The sequence below is a fragment of the Macaca nemestrina genome, chromosome 6, assembly GCF_043159975.1.
Source record: "Macaca nemestrina isolate mMacNem1 chromosome 6, mMacNem.hap1, whole genome shotgun sequence".
Lineage (NCBI taxonomy): Eukaryota > Metazoa > Chordata > Mammalia > Primates > Cercopithecidae > Macaca > Macaca nemestrina.
In genome coordinates, this window is record NC_092130.1 from 25,369,728 (window position 1) to 25,394,368 (window position 24,641).

Sequence of the window (24,641 nt, forward strand, 5' to 3'; positions counted from 1 at the left end):
CCTGCCGGCAGAGAGGAGCGACCCTCTCTGATGAGAGCTTCAGAGACTTGCAGAGACATCCGAATGACTTGTGTGCGGAGAGGAGCCACCCTCTCCAGGGTGTCCTCTCTGCTGAGAGCTGAACACTTGATGGAACAACCTGCTTACAGAGGGAGCTACCCACTCTGAGCTGTTCTAATACTAAATAAAACTCTTCTTCACCCTTCACTTGTCTGTGTACCTCATTCTTCCTGGACGCTGGACAAGAACCCAGGCAAAGGTGCTGTGGCCACAGAGGTTTCTGGCCAGAAGAATCAATACCGCAGAGATCCTGTAACACTACTAATATACATAACAGCATGAATGAATCTCAAAAAACATGATGTGATTATATCATCAAAACCAAAGACATTATAAGAAAAGAAAATGAAGAATTATATACCATAACCTAGTAGAATTTATCCCAGGTATGCAAGTCTGATTCAACATTCAAAAATCGATGTCATCTATCACCTCAGCAGGCTAACAAAGAAAAATTAACACCATCATATCAATAGGTGCACAAAAAGCATTTGACAAATCCAATACCCATTTATGATGAAAACTCTCAGTAAACTAGGAACAAAGTTGAACTTATCTTGATAAAGCATATCTACAAGAAACCTACCGCTAACATCATATTTAATGGTGAGAAATTGGAAGTTTTCCCACTACAATACAGAACAAGTCAAGGATGTCCTCTCTCTCCACTTCTTTTCAACATTGTACTGAAAATATTAGTTCATAAGACAAGAAAAGGAAATAAGTACACACATTGGGAAGGAAGAAATCAAACTGTCTTTGTTTATGGCCAGGCGCAGTGACTCATGCCTGTAGTCCCAGCACTTTGGGAGGCCAAGGCGAGCAGATCAGTTGAGGTCAGGAGTTCAAGGCCAGCCTGGCCAATATGATGAAACCTCATCTCTACTAAAAATACAAAAAATTAGCTGGGCGTGGTGGCATGAGCCTGTAATCCCAGCTACTTGGGAAGTTGAGGCACAAGAATCACTTGAACTGTGGAGGCAAAAGTTGCAGTGAGCCAAGATCACACTACTGCACTCCAGCCTGGGCAACAGAGGGAGACTCTGTCTCGAAAACAACGAAACAAAATTATCTTTGTTCACAGATGGCATGATAGTCTATGAGACACTTTTTTTAAACAGTAGATGGGCTAAGATTTATTTACTTAACATTGAAAAATAATTCATTTACTTCAACAACATGGCATACAATCAAGTGAACTATTGAAACACTTACAATTCAGAGGGGGTCAGGACAGGAAAGATCACAACCCATTCCTGAGATGGAGTGAAAGATCTCAGCCAGGCCTCCAACCTAAGCCAGGCTCCTCCATTAAGCAGAGACAACCAAAAGATAAGAAAGCCTTGGCCTCATCCCCAACAGGAGAGCCTGAACTGCTCACAAATAAGAAGGAACTTGATCATACTGAGGACTGGCTGCTGATGAGTCATTAGGAAAGTCAGTTGGTTCTCTCTTCAGTAGGTGGTTTAGCACCCTTCTGGAGAACAGAGAGTAGTAGTCTGGGGCTGGAGGCTGAGAGACAACATCCAACAAAGGTTACCTTCTTTTTAGTAATGCTTTGTTCCTTTTTTCAACAGCAAGAAACCTGAAATCCAGAGAAGTCATCTAAGAAACCCCTTCTGGCTGCAACCTGAAAGCATCTCCCAAGCCAGACTGGAGGTAGAGATGATGACTCCAACTTCAGTGGGCTTCTTCTTTGATAGGGGAGCAGCCAGAGAAGAAGCTGGTGTTGCTGGCCAGAGCTCGTTTCTTTTTCTTCCCTGGAGCCTTATTTTGTTGGTGTTCTGTTGCTCCATGTTTCAATTCTGGGAGGTCAAAAGAGGAGGGAGCTGGAGCAGTCTTCTTTGACAGCACCTCCTCCATGTCACACATCTCTTTCAGGATCTTGCTATTGGGGGTGGCACAGACAGGGTTAAAGAAGCTCAATCCTGGGGTCACCTCGGTAGGATCCTCCAGTTTGAAGGAGCCTTCAGAATCCTGGGTCCATTCAACATTGCCCAAGCCATCCTTGCCTTGCTGGCGGTTCCGACACTTTGTGGGGTCACAGCTACAGTCCACACCACAGTCTGACTTTTGCTTCCTGCACCCACACTGTTTGTTTCCACACCAGCCCTTGCAGGAACACCCCTGGATGTTCTTCCTGGACACCTTAACTAATTTTGTTGGCTTCCATTCCTCATCATCCCCCTCATCACTGTCACCATCACCATCACCATCCTCATGATCATTCACAGAATGCTCTGAACAATATTTTAGATCCTCGATGTCCATGCTTTGCTCCAGGAACTTTTCTTTAACACGAGAAGGTTTTGGCTTAGGTGGGATATATTCAAAAGAAGAGTTTGGAGATAGAAGGGTATCATTAGGAAGATGTTTCTGTCTGCCGGTTACCTGAAGGAGGGTCAGTTTCTGCTTGATGATTTCATTCTCTTGGAGAAGCTGCTGATTTTGCTCACACATTTCTCGCATCTTCTCAAGTTCTTCATCCTGACACTGCAGTGTGCTCAGCAGCTGCTGTTCCTTTTCACTGACTGACTCCTCTAACTGCTTCTCTGCTATTTGGCTTTGCTGCAGCTGGCTGAGAAGGTATAGCACCTTCTCTTGGTGCTGTTGCTCCATTCTGATCAGCTCAGCTTGTAACTCTGTCTCTATCTCAGAAAAATGATTTTGTTCCTCAAACAGCATCTTCTGCATGTCAGCACAGCTGGCCTTGCTCTGTCTCAGGCTGTTTTCAAGTTTGGTGACATGTATTTTAGAGGAGACCAGCTCTCCAATCAAATATTTCAGGGCACACTTGGCTTCCAGAATGGTGGCAATATTCTCCCAGCATTGTTTTGGCCTGTCTTCACTTTCTGCATCCAGCAGCTTCTGCTGTAGGTCAGCAATCTGAGCACTCCTGAGTTCCATTTCAGTCTCTAGGCTTTCAATCTGCTTTGTAATACAATTTTCTGACTCCAAAACTTGACCATTCACCTCAGTAAGGGAGAATGTACGCTTCCGGAGTTTAGGAGGTGGATTCTCCTGAGATTCCTTTTTTTCTTTGAGTTGAACCACATCCTGAGCCAGGATCTTTCTATCTTCAAGGAGGTCATTCAGATGGCGTTTGGCTTCCTCAGTACTAACCATAACCTCAATTTCATTTCCAAGCCAATTCCTCACTCGAGCTGCAGTGCCTTCCATTCCATGGCTCTGAGTCTCTTTCCGCTTATCTGTGACCTCTCGTTGTTTCTGGAGAGCATCCTTGAGACGCTTGTTGGCAGCTGCTGCCTCCTCTGTTTTACGTCTGAGCACACTGGATTGTTTCTGGAAGTTTCTTTCAAGTTTGAGCAGCTCATATTGCCTCTTACGGTCTCGTTCTTTTAACTGTATTACTTCTTTGTCTTTTTTCTGCTTCCACTGTCTAAACTTCTCAGCATCCGCTTTCATTTGATGCATTAACTGCACCCGCTGGTTTTTCATCATCCGTATCTCCTGGTTCAGCTTGGAGACAGTACATTCTGTGGATTCCTTTAGTTTCAGAAGTTTGGACTGCTCATTCAGCTGCTTCTTCAGATCAGCTATTTGACCCTCCAGCTCCTGGAGACGTTTGCGGCGGCGCTCACTCAACTTGGCTTGGTTGACATCCTTCTTTGCTGTCTGAAGTTCGAGAACCAATTCTTCCTTTTCCTTTTGCAGATTGATGACTTCTAATTCTAGATTTTTTATGTTATCCTGGTATTGAAACTGAATGGGCTGTAGTTGGCTGTTGTTCTGAGTCATCTTCCTAACTAGGGCCTCTTTCAGTGCAAGGGCGTTATTCAACTCAGTCACCTCCTTAGACATCTGAGCTTGATGGAGAGCATGCTGAGTGGTAAATGCGTCAGAAGACTTACTCATCTCTGGACTGGTTTCCACTTGAGCTTTGTGTTCCACCGCAGTATCTATGGCTGCAGCCATGCAAGCAACCGTTTCATCTGATAACTGGGTAATCAGTTGCTGCAGGTTACAAATTATCTCTACATTTTCTTTCAATTCCTGGTCTTCCAAAGTCTCCACTAGCTTTTGAAGATCCAGTTTGCAGGCCGCATGCTGCCTGAGCTCTTCTAGCTTGGCGTTCAGTTTTTCATTCACTTGCTCTGTCAAAATGATCCTCTCCAACATCTGGGCTGTCTGACCAGCTGCCTCCCTCAGACCATGACTTAATTTTTCATTTTCCTCTACCAGTGACTGATTCTTCTCCATCAGGGATTGTAGATTCTCTGATGGTTCTGCATTTATAGATCCAGGCAGGGTACCTCCATGGGCTTGTAGCAACAAGACTTGTAGCCGTTGTACCTGTTGCTTTAGATGATTAAGTTCAGCTGTGTGGGGATCAATATTAACAATAGGTTTGTTCTTGATTTTTCTTGCTCTGTCAGCATAACGAAGGGTACTTAATGTTTCCTCTAGATTGGAGTCAGCAGGACTCACACAGGCTATCATAAGAGTGTGGCTATTACCTCCTAGAGAATCTTGAAGCAGTCGAGTTAACTTGGAATCTCTATAGGGCACAAAGCCACCCTTTTTGTCATCTCCAAGAGCACTGATTACATTTCCCAAGCATAGGAGACCTCGGTTAATATTAATACCCTCTTTTAGACGATCCCCTTCAGCCTTGGTTTTCTTCTGTCTTTCTGATCCAGCGAGGTCTACGAGATGCAGCTTGGAGCGAAAGCTGCTATTCTTGTCACTTTTCTTTCTTTGCTCTAGGGAGATAGTAAAGATGGCATGAGATCGGGATGACTGGGAGTTCATAGCTGTGGAGGCCACAGTCCTAGAGTTGTTGCCCTGCTCCAAACAGGAAACAGTATCCAAGGCAACTAAAACAGTCTTCTCAGTGAGTCCCACAATCTTTATACCTTCCTTAGGATCCTCCCGTATATTTATTTGAGCTTTCTCACGAGATAGGCATAGAAGATCCAAAATTTCTTCATTGTAAATCTCTAAGTAAGACACTTTCAGAGTAAACTCAAAGTCACTCTTTTTATCAATTTCTTTGAAGAGCAGTTGTATTACCCTAGGAATAATGCCAACTGTTGCTTCATTCTCCTGCTCTGCGGTGTATGCACCTCCCATTGAATAGGTTTTTCCAGAGCCAGTCTGCCCATAGGCCAGGACCGTTGCATTATATCCTTTAAATACACCTTTTATGAGCGGCGCTACTGCTGTATTGAAGACTTCTTCCTGTTCAGTAGAGGGGTCAAACACAAAATCGTAGGTGAAGGATTTATCAGTACCAACCACCACCTGAGGCTCCCTGGGCACGAAGGAAAGGCACATCTGGCAGCCCTCGCTAATCTCTTTGGGGACCAGAGGGCGACAACGCAGTGCCACTCTTACAGGAATTCCCTTCACCTCTTCCTTCATGATCCTATCTCAGCACCGTCTCAAACTAAATGTCCCTTCCCCGTTCACCCGGGCTCTCCCGCCGCCCTGTCTCCGCCGGAGCTTTAACGGCCAAGTTTCAAATCCCTCCCAGAGACGCCAACCAATTGCAGTGCGGAAGGCCCAAGGGCGGAGCGCGCACATGTGCGCGCGCAGGCCGGCACGGTGGGAAGGGGAGGGTAAGTCCAGAAATTTTTTTTTAACCAACAACAGAAAAATGTCCTGGAACTAATAAGTGAGTATAGTATAAACTTGCAGGATACAAGGTTAATATACAAAAGTAAATTGGTTTCCTATGTACCAATAGTGAATAAGTGATATTCAAAATTGAAAGCACAATACCACTTACTTTAGACCTTAACAAATGACATAGGTATAAACCTAACAAAATATGTATAAGATCTACATGATGAAAACTACAAAACTCTGATGAACAAGATCAAAGGGGAACTAAATAAATGGAGAGATATTTTATGTTCATGGATAGGAAGGCTGAATATCTTAAAGATGTCAGTTCTTCCCAAACTGATCTATCCATTCAATGCAATTCAAGTCAAAATCCCAGCAAGTTATTTTGTAGATATTGACAAACTGACTCTAAAGTTTATATAGAGAGGCAAAAATAATAATAATAATAATACAATGGCAAACATAATATTGAAGGAGAACAAAGTCATAAGACTGACACTACCCAACTTCAAGACTTACTATAAAACCACAGTAATCAAGACAATGTGGTATTGGCAAAAGAATAGACAAGTAGACCAATGTATTAGAATAGAGAGATCATATAGATACAGTGACTAGACCCACATAATATAGTTAATTGATCTTTGACAAAGAAGCAAAGGCAACACAATGAAGCAAATATAGTTTTTTCAACAAATGGAACAAATGGTGCTGGAACAACTGCACTTCTGCATGCAAAAAAAAAAAAAATTTAGACTCAGACCTTACAGCCTTCACAAAAATTCACTCAAAATGGATCATAGTCCTAACTATAAAATGCAAAACTATTAAAGTCCTAGAAGATAACATAGGAGAAAACCTAGATGAACTTAGGTATGAGATGACTTTTTCGATATAACACCAATGGCACAATCCATGAAAGAAATCATTAATAAGTTTCACTAAAATTGAAAACTTCTGCTCTTCAAACAAAACTGTCAAGAGAATAAGACAAGTCATAGACTGCGAGAAAATATTTGCAAAAGACACATCTGATAAAGGAATGTTATCCAAAATATACAAATAACTCTTAAAATGCAACAATAAGTAAACGAACTATCTGATTTTAAAATGGGCCAAAGGCTTTAATAGACACCTCACAAAATAAAATATAAACATGGCCAATAAGCACATGAAAAGATGCTCCACATCATATTTGGTCAGGAAAAAGTAAATTAAAACAATAAGATACTACTACACACCTACTAGAATGGCCAAAATCTGGAACACTGATAACACCAAATGCTGGCAAGGATATGGAGCAGCAGTAATCTCATTTATTGCTGATGGGAATGCAAAATGGTATAGCCACTTGGGAAGGCAGTTTGGTGGTTTCTTACGCAACATAACATATTCTTACCATCTGATCCAGCTATCACACTCCTTAGTATTTATCCAAGGGAGTTAGGACCCCACAAAAACCTGCATGTGGATGTTTACAGCAGCTTTATTCGTAATTGCCAAAACTTGGAAGCAAGGAAGATGTCCTTCAGTAGGTAAATAGACAAACTTCAGTACATCCAGACAATGGAATATTATTCAGCACTAAAAAGAAATGAGCCACTCAAGCCATAAAAAGACAAAGAGGAAACCTCAATGTCTATGACTCAGTGAAAGAAGCCAAACTGAGAAGGCTACACACTGTGTGATTCCAGCTATACGACATTCTGGAAAAGGCAAGACTCTGGAGGAAGTAAAAAGATTAGTGGTTGCTAAGGATTACAGGGGAGGGATGGATGAACAGGCAGAGCACACAGGATTTTTAGGGCAGTGAAACTACCTGGTATTATACTATAATGGTGAATCTATGTCATTACACATTTGTCCAAATGACCTGATTTTAAAATGGACCAAAGGCTTCGACAGAGACCTCACAAAAGAAAATATAAACATGGTAAATAAGCACATGAAAAGACGTTCCACATGATATTCGGTCAGGAAAATGTAAATTAAGATACTACTACACACCTACTAGAATAGCCAAAATCTGGAACACTGACAGCATCAAATGCTGGCAAGGATGTACAACACTAAGAGTGAACCCTAATGTAAACTATTGGCTTTGAATGATAACAATGTGTCAATGTAGGTTCATTAATTATAACAAATGTACCATTCTGGTGCTGGATGTTGATAACATGTCTAGGGGAAGGAGGTGTGTGGGAAATCTCTGTACTTTCCTCTTAATTTTGCTATGAATCTAAAACTGATCTAAAAAATGTAAGTCTTTTTACAAAAAAATATGTTGAGCAAAAGATGCAAGACAAAAAAGCAAAAATTGTACAATTCCATTCACATGAAATTCTAAAACAATAAAAAAATAAACTATGGTCATATTAAATAGAAGTCAGAAAGTGGTTGCTGGGGGAATAGGGGGCAGGGGAGGATTGACTAGAAAGTGACACAAGGGTTGTGTCTTTGGGTGTGATGAAAATGTTTTAGGTCCTGTTTTGGATGATGGATTCTCAAGTTATATATTTGTGGAAACTTATCAAATTGAATATTTAATCTGTACATTTTAAGATCTTAATTGTATCTCAGTTAAAAATAAGCTGGCTTTAAAAATTGATCTCCTCTATCAATTCAAAAATGTACATACATACATTCTTCCTCTAATTTCAGTGTGTTCCCAGATCTCAGAGGGTCACAGAATCCAGATTAATAACTCCTAGACTAAATGACTTCTAAGGGCTTTCCAATATCTCACATTCTGTAAAGGAAAAAGAGTTCTGGAATCACAATGCAATTACAGAGTCAGCAGGGAAAAATTACCCCAAATCTCATTTACTCATATTTCACCTACAGCATAAAGCAAGAAACACACACATCTTTCTTGGAAGTTAACTGCAAAGGTCAATGTCTTCATTCTGGCCTGGTGGAGCAGAGGTGGAAGCCAGGGAACTCATCACAAAGAACAGCACGGACTCGAGAAGGCTGCTAGCTGGAGGAGATATGTCATGAGACGGAAGCCCTAGTTTGGAACCTCAGCTTTACCACTAACAAACTGAGGAACCTAGAGGGAATCTGGGAATCAATCAGGCCAACTGTGTGTCTTTTTTTTTTTTTTTTTTTTTTTTTTTGAGATTGGGTCTTACTTTGTCACTTAGGCTGGAGTGCAGTGGCATAAGCATGACTCACTGCAACCTTGACCTCCCAGGCTCAGGTGATCATCCATCCCACCTCAGCCTCCCAGGTGCATGTCACCACGCCTGGCTAATTTTTCTTTGTTTGTTTGTTTTTGGCAGAGATGGGCTTTCACCATGTTGCCCGGGCTGATCCCAAACTCCTGAACTTAAGGGATCCTCCCACCTCAACCTCCCAAAGTGCTGGGATTACATATATGCACCACCATGCCCAGCCAACTGTGTTATTTCAAAGAGGAGCACATTGAGTCCTAGCGAAGGAGACTGAGTGACTCAGCAAGTTTCTGGCAGACCATAGATTAGAACCCTGCCTTATCAAACCCAATTATTTTGGACCCTGTTGCCTTGTTTGCCCAATCACTATTTTCTAAGAATTTCTTCTTCTTCCCATTATGCATAGGGTTGTAGAAGTTGCTATATTTCTTTAATGTAACCCACCTTACCTGGCCTATGGCTTATGGATCCAGATATGAGTATGTGACTCGGGTTATGCCAATCTGTCTTTTCCAGAGAGAGCGCAAGAAAGATGATGGGGCGGGGGGGGGCGAGAGAGAGAGAGAGAGAGAGAGAGAGAGAGAGAGAGGAAGAAGAAGAAGAAGAAGAAGAAGAAGAAGAAGAAGAAGAAGAAGAAGAAGAAGAAGAAGAAGAAGAAGAAGAAGAAGAAGAAGAAGAAGAAGAGGAAGAAGAGGAAGAAGAGGAAGAAGAGGAAGAAGAAGAAGGAGGAGGAGGAGGGGAGGAAGAGGAAGAGGAAGAGGGAGGAGGAGGAGAAGGAGGAGGAGGGAGGAAGGAGGAAGAAGGAAGAAGGAGGAGGAGGAGAGAAGGGGAGAAGGAGAGAAGGAGAGAAGAAGGAGAAGGAGGAGAAGTAGGAAGAGGAGAGAGAGGGAGGAGGAGGATAGCAGTAGGCAAAGGGAAAAAATATTCTATCTCCTATTAGGTGCTTACACTACCCCTATAAACTATGGAGCCATCAGCAATGGCCGTTATCTGCCCCATGTCTAGGAAATCTGTAAATCAGACGTGCACAGGAACTAGAACTGCTGCTCAGCTTCCAGATTATTTCTATAAAGCTTCTGAGAGTTCAGAGATACTTCAAGAGGTGCTTTGTCCAGAGATCATAAAAAAAGCTGTGGGAGAAATTAAACCTAATGGTGGCAACTAAGAAGAAGAGTTGGCATATGAACTAAAAAGGAGTATCTCTGAAGCTGAGATGCCTTATTCTAAGGAAGAATGTGTGAAAAGATGTGACTATTCATTATACAGTTACTTATATTAATAAAAAATTGAAAATTGCCTAAATGTCCAAAATAAAAGTGTTAAATAAACATTGATGTAGCCCTGTGATAAAACATTATATAAACATTAAATATCCTGTCCTAGAAGAATACTTAATGATTTGGCCATTGCTTTCCATATAATGTTAAGTATAAACAATAGAATACAAACTATATAAAACATGATAATTCCAATTTTGTAAAAGTATAGCTACTTATTTATATTTCTGTGCATAGAAAAAAGGCTGAAAGAAGAAAACACGCTAACAGATGTTATCTTTGATAAATCAGATTTGGTTTTGTTCCAATTGGTCCCTGGTTACCTAGCAGAATTAAGGACAGGGAAAAGCAACTTATTCTACTTCTACCCAATCCACCCAATTAAATTAAATACCCTAAATGCCACATTTCTTAAAGGGGAAAAGGGACGTATCTATTGGATGAAGAGGAAGAATGGCACCAACTCTATGTCTTTCTAAATGTTGTGCTATCCACCCCAGGCAGGGTGTTTTCAGGATCCTAAGCATCGCTCTTGAAATAATGTGGCAAGCAGTGGTTGCAAGATAATCACCCCTCATGACTCCAGTTTGTTTTGCTGCTGGGTTCCTGCAGCAAAGATGCTTGTTCCAGAGAAACCAAAGTGGTCAAGGTGGCTCTCAATGTGCCACCTGATGAAATGGATGTGACCTATAGCATCCCAGCTTGTCACCTGGGCTTTGTTTTCTCATAGCACCCATCCTGTTTTTATCATCAGTGGTCTCTGACACAAAATTGTCTTTAGAGAAATCAGGGCATAGTTTTCACTGATTATTTACTCATAAGTCGGGGTAATAATAAAAATATGTAACCACCTGATCAGGACATCCTCCATCCCTTCTGTTCCGAGAAGAATAGGCACAGCAACAGCTCTGGAGCCATGTTCTAGAGGCCCTTTGCTGTTCTCGGCATTAGCCTTTCAGTTTCTGGATCATGAAGAGGGCAGGGGAGGTAGTTTCTGGGGAGGGCCAGGGTAGGGGGAGCCATGGGGAGAGATCATTTGGGACAAAAAGCAGCATCTATTACCAACTCTATGAACATAATTCAATATTGTAACAACCAGTGCGGTCATGCCAGTGTAGAGTCCCACCCATAGACCTGGGCAGGAGGGGCCCTGCTCTGAGCCCCCTATTTTAGAAGACCCCACATGTCACAAAAAAACTACTTATTAAAAAATATATTGGCTCCTTTGTCCATCAATGCTCAACTCTAGTAAGCATGGCCCCTTCCCTGAACACTTGCTTTCAAGACCAGCACCATCCAGGCCCCAGGGAAGCAGCTCTGCTCTTACTCTGTGTCCTCGAACACAACGAGTCCAAATGCCATGAAGGTTTGAGGATTGTGTCACTGCTGACATCAAAGACAGGCAGCAATTCAGAGTGCACAGAGCATTTGTGTGATGGGAGTGGTCAGTTTAGAGAAAAGGCCAATTAATTAATTTGTCACATCCTTCCACAAAGATAGCACAAATGTGATAAATTCTAAATAATGAAGTATCATTTTCCAGTAGTACCGAGTGTCCTTTTTTCTTGTCTTTGTTGCTTCAATGTGTATTCCGGAGATATTCACAAATTAACATGGTATTCATAATTCATGGTATTCACAAATTAACATGGTACTCATAACATGGCACTCAATGACTAAGGCATATTTGCCATATTCACAATTTATCCATATGTGCTATCATGGTAAGGTATTTGGAATTTATTAAGGAGAATAATATGGCACAGAACAATATGTATATTATGCTCCCATTTGTGGTTTTCTTTTAAGATCGTATACATAGAGACATACATTTCTGCAGGTAGAGTAAATTTCTGGAATTTTTTGTCTCAAGGGAAGGGGATTTGGGGGTCCAGCAACAGAGGATCTCACTCTTTATTTCATGCCCTTCTGAAGCATTTGAATATTTGGTTTTCATTCATAAATTTCTCTTCTGATATTTTTAAACTAGTATTTAATTTAAAAATTCCTTATACACTCAGTGATTTTCATTTGCTTTTTTGTTTACCTATATTTTCTAATTTTTCTGTGTTGAACATGTATTATTCAGTAACTTTTTGAATTCATAAAATTTATAGTCATCAATTTCCCTCACGAATTGGCCCAATGTGCTTCCATGGGATTTCCTCCTTGTTTCTATAGCTGAGAATGTGTGGGTTTCTAGGTGCTGGGAAGTGAAGCTACTGCAGCAGGTGATGGGGGGTTGTATGAGAGAGAGACAGAGTGAAACAGAAAGACAGAGACAGAGAGATATATAAATATATAGAGAGAGAGAACAGAGACAGAGATGGAAAGAATAATCACAACAGCTGCCACAATCCTCCTGGATGAGTAAACCCAGGAAAGCAGCAAGGATAACTCTTCCTTCTAGCATGTGTCCAGGGGAGCTTCCCAGCAGCACTCTCATCTCTGAAAATCACAAGGTCCAGGCCACATAGATGGCATAGAAATTGCAACAGGAGCTGAGGCAGAGAAAGCAAGCAGTCTCGCTGCTGATGTGAAGTCAGTATCACTCTTTAGACTGCAGCAGCCCGCAACCACCAGCCTGCTAACCTTCCCAGCACCTAGGCGTCCTGGTCATTCCAGCTGCCGGCCCTCCAGTTTGTGCACAAGCTGTCCAAGACTCTGAAATCAAAGTAAGAAGTCTCCTTGATCCTGAACTTCATACCTCCAACTCCAAATCCCTCAGCCTTCTTTTTAAAAATGCCTTTTAGCTCCATTTCATTTCATCCCATTCTAAAATCTACTACATCATTTGGGGAAATGGGACTCATTTGATCTGCAATTGCCTGGCCATTCATAATTGATAACCTGTCTTGAAAAAAAAAAAAAAGTCACCATTAGCTGTTCCATTTGATATGCCCCAAGCCTCAATTTTGGAAGCCCCACTAGTTGAATGGAACTTGATTCCAATGAGGCAAATTCCTAAGTGAAGGGGGCAGGGGAGTACATGGGAAAAAGACACAGAGAAATTGAGAGACAGACAGAGACCAAGAGTCCAACCAATAGAAACAGATACCCACTTGAGAGCATGTTTGTTTATCTCAGCAACTTGCTCATAGTAAATGCTCAGTATCTGTTGAGTGGATGGATAATTGTTAATCTAGAACCAGAAATACCATTTGACCCAGCAATTCCATTAATGGTATATACGCAAAGGATTATAAATCATTCTACTATAATGACACATGCACATGTATGTTTATTTCAGCAATATTCACAATAGCAAAGACTTGGAATCAAACCAAAGTGCCCATCAATGATAGACTGGATAAAGAAAATGTGGCACACTGGCCGGGCACAGTGGCTCACAACTGTAATCCCAGCACTTTGGGAGGCCGAGGCGGGAAGATCACCTGAGGTTGGGAGTTCGAGACCAGCCTGACCAGCATGAAGAAACCCCGTCTCTACTAAAAATACAAAAAATTAGCCAGGCATGGTGGCACATGCCTGTAATCCCAGCTACTCAGGAGGCTGAGGAAGGAGAATCACTTGAACCTGGGAGACAGAGGTTGCAGTGAGCCAAGATCATACCATTACACTCTAGCCTGGGCAACAAGAGCGAAACTCCATCTCAAAAAAAAAGAAAAGAAAAGAAAATGTGGCACATATACGCCATGGAATACTATGCAGCCACAAAAAAGGGTGAGTTCCTGTCCTTTGCAGGGACATGGATGAAGCTGGAAACCACCATTCTCAGAAAACTAACACAGGAACAGAAAACCAAACAACACATGTTCTCACAGTGAGAACACATGGACACAGGAAGGGGAACATCATACACCAGGACCTGTCAGGGGGTGGGGGCTAGGGGAGGGATAGCATTAGGAGAAATACCTAATGTAGGTACAGCAAAACACCATGGCACGTGTTTACCTATGCAACAAACCTGCACGTCCTGCACATGTATCCCAGAACTTAAAGTATAATTTAAAAAACTAAAAAAAGAGTTTTCCTCAAGAAAGGATGTTGAAAAAAAAAAAAAAAAGAATGCTCTGCTACTGTCATTTATATGTGCCTGGGTGCAATTTCACTATTCAAGATGTATGTGTATAATGTTCAATCACATCAGTTCTGGGGGCAGTGGGATGCTTAAAATATCTGAGCAGATGGCTCTTTTCTGGAATATTCTATTGCAATGTAAACTCTCACACATGCACACACACACACACTGACCTGACCCCAAGATAGTTTCATAGGCATCCAAACGCCCAAACAGGGGTGTTACTCACACCAAACCATGTGTATAGAGAGTCTCAGTAGGGAAGAAAGTTAGAATTCAACCCCCACAAAACACAGCTTTCACATCACTGCAGCTACCTCTACTTGATTCTTATCAATTTGCTTTGAAAAGCCTGAGACAGGCATTTTTGAGCTCTGAGCTGTGGTGACTGCAGCTTTCCTCAGAACATTTGATCAGCAAGCTACTTGCAGAATTCAAAGTCCAAATCCCTAATCGTAGGTAACATGTTTTCAAATAATGATACCACCTGGAAAATGTACAGTGCTTCATATTTTCAAAGTGCCTTTACCCACATGGTCACATTTGACCCCTTCCCAACACTGGCAGCCAGGCAGGGCAGGGAAGGAGAAACCATGAGAGGCAAGGCGATATGCCCAAGGCTGCATACGTGGGAAATGATGCCCCAGCTGTACACCACCAATGAGTCAGAAATAAAACCCCCACCCTAGGGTCTTTCGGTGATGGGTGGGAATCCTTGCATTTGACTGAGCTGCATATTTTACATGTCATTACCCTACTAGCTTACCTGAATATTCACACTCACTCTCTCCTGCTTCGGGGCCTTTTGTCCTCCCTCTGCCTGGAATACTCATCCCTCCTACCTCTCACTCCCCAGAATAGCCACTTCTTTCTCAGTCTTCACATTTCAGCTCAAATGCCTCCTCAGAGAGGTCTTTCCTAAGCTCCTTTCTAGGAGGTAAGCCCCCACTATCACATACGTTGCTTTATAGTCTGCATTGAACTTAGCACTTTCTGAAATTGTTTTGGGTACTCATCATTAATAATTTCTTGTTAATCACCTATTTCCCCACAAGAACAAGAATGAGGACAGTGATAGTAACAGGAGGCAACCAAATGCCAGGCAGATAGGGGCAGGTCACCAGTGAAACCCCACCTTTAAGCCAAAAAACAGCCTGAAGTCTGAAAGATCAGACTGCTGGTCCCGGATGAAACCCACAGGCCAGAGTGAGAACTTCTGTTCTAGGTTGCCCACCCTTTCCCTATTGAGTCTTTCTGAATAATGCCTCTTAACCAATCGAAAGTTGCCTTTTCCAATACCATGTACGGCCTGCCCCTGCTATTCTGAGCCCATAAAAGCCCTGGACTCAGCCATACTGGGGGAGACTTTCCCACATTCAGTTAGGGGAACATCTCCTCTCCACAGAAAGCTGTTTCATCACTCAATAAAACTCCCTGCCTTGCTCACTCTTTGATTGTCAGCATATCCTCATTCTTCTTGGATGCTGGACAAGAGCTTGGGACCCACTGAGAATGGGTACCCAAAAAGGCTATCACACTGGCCTTTTGCCCCTGCCAGCAGAGAGCAGCCATTCCACATGATGGGGCCAGGGGCTGACTGAGCTGCTAACATGCTACCATCCATCAGGCTATGTATGGCGGAACTAAAAGAGCTAATTAGCACCCTAACACTCCCTCTGGGGCTTCAGTATTATGGGCTCCTTGCACCTGGTCTGGCCATGGGCCCCACACAGAGCTTGCTCCTGTGTCATGCTCAGAGTGGCCAGCCAGATCCCACACTGGCTCGCTCATGTGCTCCCTCCCGGAAGGGGCTGAGTGTGGCAGGCCAAGTAGACAGGGCACCGCTGCTGTGAGTCCAGCAAAGGGGCCAAGGGAAAAATCCTCTGTCAACAGGAACCTGGCCCAGCTTGTTCACTATTATATCTCGAGTGCCCAGAACAATGCCTGGTACATAGTAGGTGCCCCCAAATATTTTGAGGGTAACTAAACTATTTTATTAATATTCATTAACAACTTGTAAAGCAAACAGGACAGTGTTATTATTCCCACTTTACAGATGAGGAAATGGAGTCCCAGAGAGATTAAGTGACTTATTCAAGTGCATACAACTAGAAAGTGACAGAGTTGGGAAAAGAACCCAGGTCTTTGACATCAAGCCCAATGCTATCTCCACTATATAGTTTTTTAATACAAAATTTGGAAAATGAGAAATTATTATTAATCAAGAATTGTTTTATATACAATTCATTCACTCAGCAAAAAATTTTGAGCATTTACTAAGTCCAAGAAAGTCCATTAAACACTATAGGAGATAAAAGGATATAGACAAGATATACTTCCTGCTTTCAAGGAGCTTATCACCTTCTAAGGGAGTTAAAATAAGGACACAAATATCTGTAAAATAAAATAGGAAGTTTTAAGTGCTGTTATGGATTGAATTGTGTCCTCCCATCAAAACTTATATGTCAAAGTGCCAACATGCAGTTCCTCAGACTGTAACCTTATCTGGAGACAGGGTCTTTAAAGAGGTATTCAGGAATACACGAGGTCATATCGGTGGGCCTTAATCCATGTGCCTGTATTTGGTATAGGATATCAAATAGCAACTTAAAATGAGGCATCTAGGATGGGACCCTAATGCAGTATGACTGGTATCTCTATAAGAGGAAGAAAGGCCAGTTGCAGTGACTTATGCCTGTAATCCCAGAATTCTGGGAGGCCAAGGCAAGAGGATTACTTGAGCCCAGGTGTTCAAGACCAGCAACACCACAGGGAGACTCCCATCTCCTTGGGTTTGTTGTTGTTGTTGTTTGTTTTTTGTTTTTTTGTTTCTTTTGGGTTTTTTTTTTTTTGAGATGGAGTCTCACTCTTTCACCCAAGCTGGAGTACAATGGTGCGAACTCAGCTCACCGCAACCTCCACCTTCTGGGTTCAAGCGATTCTCCTGCCTCAGCCTCCTGAGTAGCTGGGATTACAGGTGCCCGCCACCATGCCCAGCTAATTTTTGTATTTTTAGTAGAGGTGGGGTTTCACCATGTTGGTCAGGCTGGTCTCGAACTCCTGACCTCAAATGACCCACCCACCTCGGCCTCCCAAAGTGCTGGGATTACAGCCGTGAGCCACTGTGCCTGGCCCCATCTCTTTAAAAAAAGGGGGGAAAAAAGCCAAGCATAGTGGCATGCATCTGTAGTCCCAGCTACTTGGGAAGCTGAGGTGGGAGGATTGCTTGAGCCCAGGAGATCGAGCCTGCAGTGAGCCATGATTGTGCCACTGCACTCCAGCCTGGGCCACAGAGTGAGACTCTGTCTCAAAAAAAAAAAAAAAAAAAAAAAAAAGGCCATGAGAGGACCTGGTAAGCAGGTAGCTGTCTACAAATCAAGGAGAGATGCCTCAGGAAAACTAAGCCTGCTGATACCTTGATCTTATACTTCTAGCCTCCAGAACTGTGAAAAAATTAATTTATATTGTTTAAGCAACCCAGTTTATGGTATTTTGTTATGAAAGCCCTGGCGAACTAATACAAGTACCTTAATGAAAATGGAGAAAAAGTTCAGAAGCCAGTAAAAACTTCCAACTAAAAAAACATCTGGGAAGCTTCTTGGAGGAGACGGCATTTCATGTAGACTTTAGAGGGCAAATCGAATTTCTACATATGGAGATGGCGGGTGCTGGAAGCCACCCTGAAAATGCCTGTCAAGGTCAGTTTAAAGAGCAGGATTTTTCTTCTGTTGGTTTGGGGAACCTTCGAAGGATTTTGCACAGGAGCGTGGTAAGAGCACAACCAAAAATGAGGCATCTTGTATAAAATAGGATGGAAAGAGAAGAGGAGGAAAACTTGAAGAAAGTTGGGCGATTCCATCAGGAACTCAGGCAAGAAGTACTGAGGACCTGAAATAGGGAATTAAATGTTTGTTTGTTTGTTTGTTTGTTTGTTTTTGAGATGGAGTCTCTCTCTGTTGCCAGGCTAGAGTGCAGTGGCGCAATCTCGGCTCGCTGCAACCTCTGCCTCCTGGGTTCATGCCATTCTCCCGCCTCAGCCTCCCTAGTAGCTAGGACTACAGGTGCCCGCCACCACGCCCGGCTAATTTTGTTTTTGTATTTTTAGTAGAGACGGGGTTTCACTGTGTTAGCCAGGATAGTCTCGATCTCCTGACCTCCTGATCCACCCACCTCAGCCTCCCAAAGTGCTGGGATTACAGGCGTGGGCCACCGCGCCCAGCTGAAATAGGGCATTAAATGTTATAGTGGACACGTCCAGTTCTTGCCTATGCAAGGTTCCATTTCTCCTGTTTTTGAAACTGCTCCTCAGTTTTCCTTTAGAGGACCAGCTTTCCCTCTCTCACAGCTCTGGTTATTTGAGTGAGCATGACACATGGGGTGGCCATATGCCCTCGGCCTAGCCAATTGCCTTCCTCCATTCTCCTGGCAACAGCGGTGTGTCAGGCTGCTCAGGCTGCCTGCTATAACAGAGAATCACAGACTGGGTGGCTTAACACAGCAGAGATTTCTGTTCTCACAGTTCCAGAGACTAGAAATATGAAATCAAAGTGTCATCAGGGCCATGCTCCCTCACAAGCCTCAAGGGAGGATCCTTCCTTGCCTCTTCCAGATTCTGGTAGCCCCAGGTGTTCCGTGGCTGTTGGCAGCATCATTCCAATCTCTGCCTCTCTCTTCACACAGCCATCTTCTCTCTGTGTCTGTGTCTTCATGTGGCATTCTCCCCTCTGTGCCTTTCTTCTTTCTAATAAAGACACTACTCACATTGGATTAAGGTGTCATCCTGGCCAGGCGTGGTGGCTCACACCTACAATCCCAGCCAGCATTCTGGGAGGCCGAGCAGATTGGATCACTTGAGCACAGGGATTTGAGAACAACCTGGCCAATGTGGCGAAACTCCATCTCTATAAAAAATACAAAAATTAGGCTGGGTGCATTGGCTCACGCCTGTAATCCCAGCACTTTGGGAGGCCGAGATGGGCAGATCACGGTCAGGAGATTGAGGCCATCCTGGCTAACACGGTGAAACCCTGTCTCTACTAAAAATACAAAAAATTAGCCGGGTGTGGTGGCGGCACCTGTAGTCCCAGCTACTCCGGAGGCTGAGGCAGGAGAATGGCGTGAACCTGGGAGGCAGAGCTTGCAGTGAGCCAAGATCGTGCCACTGCACTCCAGCCTGGGTGACAGAGTGACTCCATCTCACACACACACACAAAAAAATACAAAAATCAGCCGAGCGTGATGGCACGTGCCTCACGCTACTCAGGAGACTGAGGTGGGAGGATAGGCTGAGCTCAGGGAGGTCGAGGCTGCAGTGAGCCATGATTGTACCATTGCCCTCCAGCTGGGGTGACAGAATGAGACATCATCTAAAAAATAAAAATCAGCCAGGCGCGATGGCTCACACCTGTAATCCCAGCACTTTGGGAGATGAAGCGGGCAGATCACCTGAGGTCAGGAGTTTAAGACCAGCCTGGCCAACATGGGGAAACTCCATCTCTACTAAAAATATGAAAAATAGCCAGGTGTAGTGGTGGGGGCCTGTAATTACAGCTACTCGGGAGGCTGAGGCAGGAGAATCACTTGAACCCAGGAGGCAGAGGTTGCAGTGAGCCGAGATTGCACCATTGCACTCCAGCCTGGGCAACAGAGCAAGACTCTGTCTCTAAAAAAATAAAAATAAAAATAAAAATAAAAAAATGTGAGGGGATACCTAGAGAGCTGATTGCCTTAGCTAGATCACCTGTTCTGCCTTGAAGCTGATATGGAATTCATGCCCCTGGGGACCACATTATTTCCTAAATAGAAACTGGGGGGAACACCTGTAATCCCAGCATTTTGGGAGGCCGAGATGGGTAGATCACTAGAGACCAAGAGTTTGAGATCAGCCTGGCCAATATGGTGAAACCCCGTCTCTACTAAAAATACAAAAAAACAGCCAGGCGTGGTGGCATATGCCTGTAATCCCAGTTACTTGGGTGGCTGAGGCATGAGAATCACTTGAACCTGGGAGGCGGAGGTTGCAGTGAGCCAAGGTTGTGCCACTACACTCTAGCCTGGCTGAGAGAGCGAGACTTTAACTCAAAACAAGAAAAAGAAACTGGGGATATGAATGTCCCTGACACACACAACTTACTATGTATAACTGAGCTTTATTCTTAAGCTCTCTGAAGCCTGCCCATGTTCCCCAGGTTAAGAATTTCTGGTCTAATTCAATCACCTTATTTTAGAAATAGAACTCTGGAGACCAGAAAGTGTTATGAATGCCCAAAGGCACACAGTCCACTGACTATCATTGTGCTGCTTTTTTCCCCAAAACTCTTCCACTCACATGCAAAAGTAATCAGACTGCCCAAAGTAATTTATAGATTCAATGCTATCCCCATCAAGCTACCACTGACTTTCTTCACAGAATTAGAAAAAAACTACTTTAAATATCATATGGAACAAGAAAAGAGCCCATATAGCCAAGACAATGCTAAGCAAAAAGAACAAAGCTGAAGGTATTATGCTACCTGACTTCAAACTACACTACAAGTCTACAGTAACAAAAACAGCATGGTACTGGTACCATGTATACTTATAAATCATGCTGCTATAAAGACACATGCACACATAATGTTTACTGCAGCACTATTCACAATAACAAAGACTTGGAACCAACCCAAATGCCCATTAATAATAGACTGGATAAAGAAAATGTGGCACATATACACCATGGAATACTAGGCAGCCATAAAAAAGGATGAGTTCATGTCCTTCACAGGGACATGGATGAAGCTGGAAACCATCATTCTCAGCAAACTAACACAGGAACAGAAAACCAAACACTACATGTTCTCACTTATAAGTGGGAGTTGAACAACGAGAACACATGGACACAGGGAGGGGAACATCATACACTGAGGCCTGTCAGCGGGTCGGGGGGCTAAGGGAGGGATAGCATTAGGAGAAATACCTAATGTAGATGACAGGTTGATAGGTACAGCAAACCATCATGGCACGTGTAACAAACCTGCACATCCTGCACATATATCCCAGAACTTAAAGTATAATAATAAAAAAAGTAAATCAGAGATGAATAAATAATAAGTGGGACACTTAAGAAATCCCTAAGTTCCCTAAGGACCCAGGACAGATGGGTTCTAATGAAGAGAGAGGGAGGAACTCTGTCCAGGAGCTGAAAGGGCCCAGGGTGGGAGAGGTGCTGCCTTGAGTCGCTGCGGGCTAGAGACCTCCCATCTGAGACAGCATGAAAGGAAACGATAAAAACAAGGAGGGAGGAGGAATGATTATATTATTCATGCCTGTATCTTGAAGATAATCATTGTAATTTCCTTTCTAAAAACGCTGCTTACTCAGAGGAAGCAACCATATTATAATAAGCCCTTGTTTATGTAACTCACAGTAATTGGATTGGAATGTGAATTATTAAACTGTATGTGGGGTGGCACTTCTTGCCGGTGTTTAATGATTATGTTCAAATGTGTGTGGGGCTGGCCTGTCGGCTGGGAAGGTAATACTCCCAGAAAGAAAATTGTTTAATTCTGGGTCAGAGCTAGGGTGTCTTTCACAGACTTCTGAAATAGCTGGACTGAAGAGGCCCTTACAAATCACAAAATTGAACAGCCTCATTTTAGAGATGAGGAGATGGAGATCCAGAGTGGGAAGGGGCTTGCTGAAGGCCGTGCAGTGACCACACTGATGACCAATTGCTCCTCTATCTGTTTTCTCATAGTATTCGTGCATCCCTCATGGCAGAATCCGTGGCTTGGCTTTCTCAACTGCCATTCCGTCTTCCTTGCACCTGGAGAGACTGGAAACCTAATCCGTTTTTCTCAAAGTTAAGATTCCAGTTGCAAGATAAGTTCCACCAATTGCATGAGATTTTTCTGCAGCTGTAGCTGTTGAGAGACAAGGTGGTGGAGATGTAACTGTTAAGAGGCAGAGGTGGCTGAAGTTTTCAGCTACACGAGCCAGTGAATTTTCTTCATTGTTTTAGCAGCTTTGAGGAGGGCTTTCTGTAACTGAAAACTAAGAGCAACTTAAATGATAGTTGTTTAAATGTGTTAAGTTCTCAGGAAGGGGGCAGGCGCGGTGGCTCACGCCTGTAATCCCAGCACTTTGGAAGGCCAAGCCAGGCGGATCATCTGAGGTCAGGAGCTCGAGACCAGCCTGGACAACATGGTAAAACCCTATCTCTACTAAAAATACAGAAAATTAGCTGGGCGTGGTGGGGTAATTCCCTGTAATTCCAACTACTTGGGAGGCTGAGGCAGGAGAATTGCTTGAACCCGGGAGGCGGAAGTTGCAGTGAGCCAAGATGGCGCTGCTGCCCTCTAGTCTGGGTGACAGAGTGAGACTCCTTCTCAGGAAAAAAAAAAAAAAGTTCTCAGGAAGTAAGTCGTAGTTTCTAGGAGATCCTTGAAGGGGATCTGTCACCCTCCCTCACAAAAATAATAATAACAATAATAATTATTTTTTTCTTTTTCTTTTTTTGAGACAGTCTCGCCCTGTCACCAGGGTGGAGTGCAGTGGCATGATCTCGGCTCATTGCAATCGCCGCCTCCTGGGTTCAAGCGATTCTCCTGCCTCAGCCTCCCAAGAAGTTGGGACTACGGGCGCCCACCACCATGCCCAGCTAATTTTTGTATTTTCAGTAGAGACAGGGTTTCTCCATGTTGGCCAGGATGGTCTCAATCTCCTGACATCGTGATCTGCCCGCCTCGGCCTCCCAAAGTGCTGGGATTACCGGTGTGAGCTACCGTGCCCAGTCTTAATTTTTAAACTAGGACAATCTCTAAGGTCCCTTGCAGCATTAGCATTCTGTAATCTTATGAATCTATAAAATTCTAAATTGTTGATTTGACTGATAATGAGTAACCCTTGCCGTTATAAAAAAGTTTTATTTTTTTAATAAAGTTGGGTTTTTCCATTGCAAAAGAAATGCATGCTCATTATAGAAAATTTGTAAGCTATAGGAAAAAACTAACCAAAAAGGCAGCCACTGTGAATATTTTGGAAACTTCCTCCCAAATTGTTCATTTTTCTATGTATAATCTTAGTGAGGTTTTAATATAGCCAAGTTCATACTATATGTGCAATTCTATATCATACTCTTTTCATTTGACATTATAACATAATGCCACATAACTCCCACATTATTATAAGCCCTTTGCAAACAGCTTTTTTAAATGGCTTCTTATTCCATTGAATGGATATTCTATAATTTACTGTATTCCCCTAATGTTGGGCAAAATTAGGCTGTTTCCAGGTTTTGTGTTTATTTGTTTGCTGTTCTATTTCCTTTGTAACAAAGGACTTCTTACTGAATGTAAAGGGAAGGGTCACCAGCAGTAGAGTGACGTTCCCCATGTCAGACCATGTGGGGACAGAAGTAGGACAGCTATCCCATTGTCTAGGAAGCCCCTGCCTTGTCATGGAGACCACTCGGACAGGCCTATAGCTACACAATGTGAAGAGGCATCTCTCTGTCTCTCTCATGACTTTCCTTCTCATTTGGAGGATGGTCCCCTAGGGCCTTCCTGGCTTCTCTCCTAGAGTAGAGTGCCTGCCCTGTTTGGTGGGCTTAGGAACGCGCCCTATTGCAAGGGGCTAGCATGCCCTCTGTTTCTTCACACTGTAAGTTTATCAGGGACAGAGCCCAATCTGGGCAGCTGTCCAGTGATCCAGCCTTGTCTATGGTGGGGTGAGAAGTCTCATTCGGGGGTTCAGCAATATGAAATCCCATTTATCTTCAAAATCAGTTATAACTCCCCAGCCTTATTTTTCTTTTTTTTTTCATTCATGTATTTATTCCACAGTCAAAATAAGTCATAATTTAAAGCCATAATATTTGTAAAAGATAACAGAGAATTAGTGGCACAGCTGCATTAGCAAGGCAGACACCAGTCTAAAGTGCAACACTAAACAGGTGTTCTCAGTTCCCATGGTGGAATAAATACACAGCATTACACATACAATTTCACTAAAGATCAGAGATGAGGCCAGTAGCCTTTTGAAATGAACTGCCCAATGAATACAGGCAGACAACAGATAATTTCTATTAAGATTTTACTATAAGATAGAAAAATTCCCAAGGTGACTACTAACTTGAGCCCCTCATTTCATGCTCCTGGCCTTGGCTTCTGTCTTCTTTCCTCAGCTGTATCCAAATCCAAAAAGGCTTCTCTACCCCATGCTCAAAAATGCAACCTCAAGTCCCTAAGGTCCTTAGCACAGACTGACGTGAATAAGCCCGTGGGCAACCTGCATCCAGAACCACCAGGGAAATCAGGAACACAAGCATCGAGCATGGCATCATTTCTTTAAATGATAGTTTGAACCATCGAATGAGCTCTGAAGCCATATGCTTTTCCTAAACAAACTGAAACACTGTCTTCGTATCTTTCTATTGTTCTTGCAATAATGTTAAGTAAGCCATCCAAGTAAAAAAAAAAAAAAATTAACAGAAACAATGAAAAATGAAAAATCACG

The 24,641-nt window shown here is 43.0% G+C and overlaps 1 protein-coding gene across 2 annotated transcripts; it reads right to left on the bottom strand.

Moving 5' to 3' along the window:
- Positions 1-325: 325 nt before the first annotated feature.
- On the bottom strand, positions 326-5,570 carry LOC105482389 (kinesin family member 4B). 2 transcript variants are annotated; one of them, XM_011742439.2, is made up of 2 exons: positions 5,434-5,570; positions 326-5,262 (listed from the first exon to the last, which is right to left on the bottom strand). In XM_011742439.2, the coding sequence occupies exons 1-2, from the start codon at positions 5,443-5,445 to the stop codon at positions 1,741-1,743; spliced, it is 3,534 nt and encodes a 1,177-aa protein (XP_011740741.2). In that variant the 5' UTR covers positions 5,446-5,570; the 3' UTR covers positions 326-1,740. The 2 variants fall into 2 exon arrangements, with proteins under 2 accessions (XP_011740741.2, XP_011740740.2); XM_011742438.3 differs by having other exon boundaries at positions 327-5,570.
- Between the last annotated feature and the right edge of the window lie 19,071 nt (positions 5,571-24,641).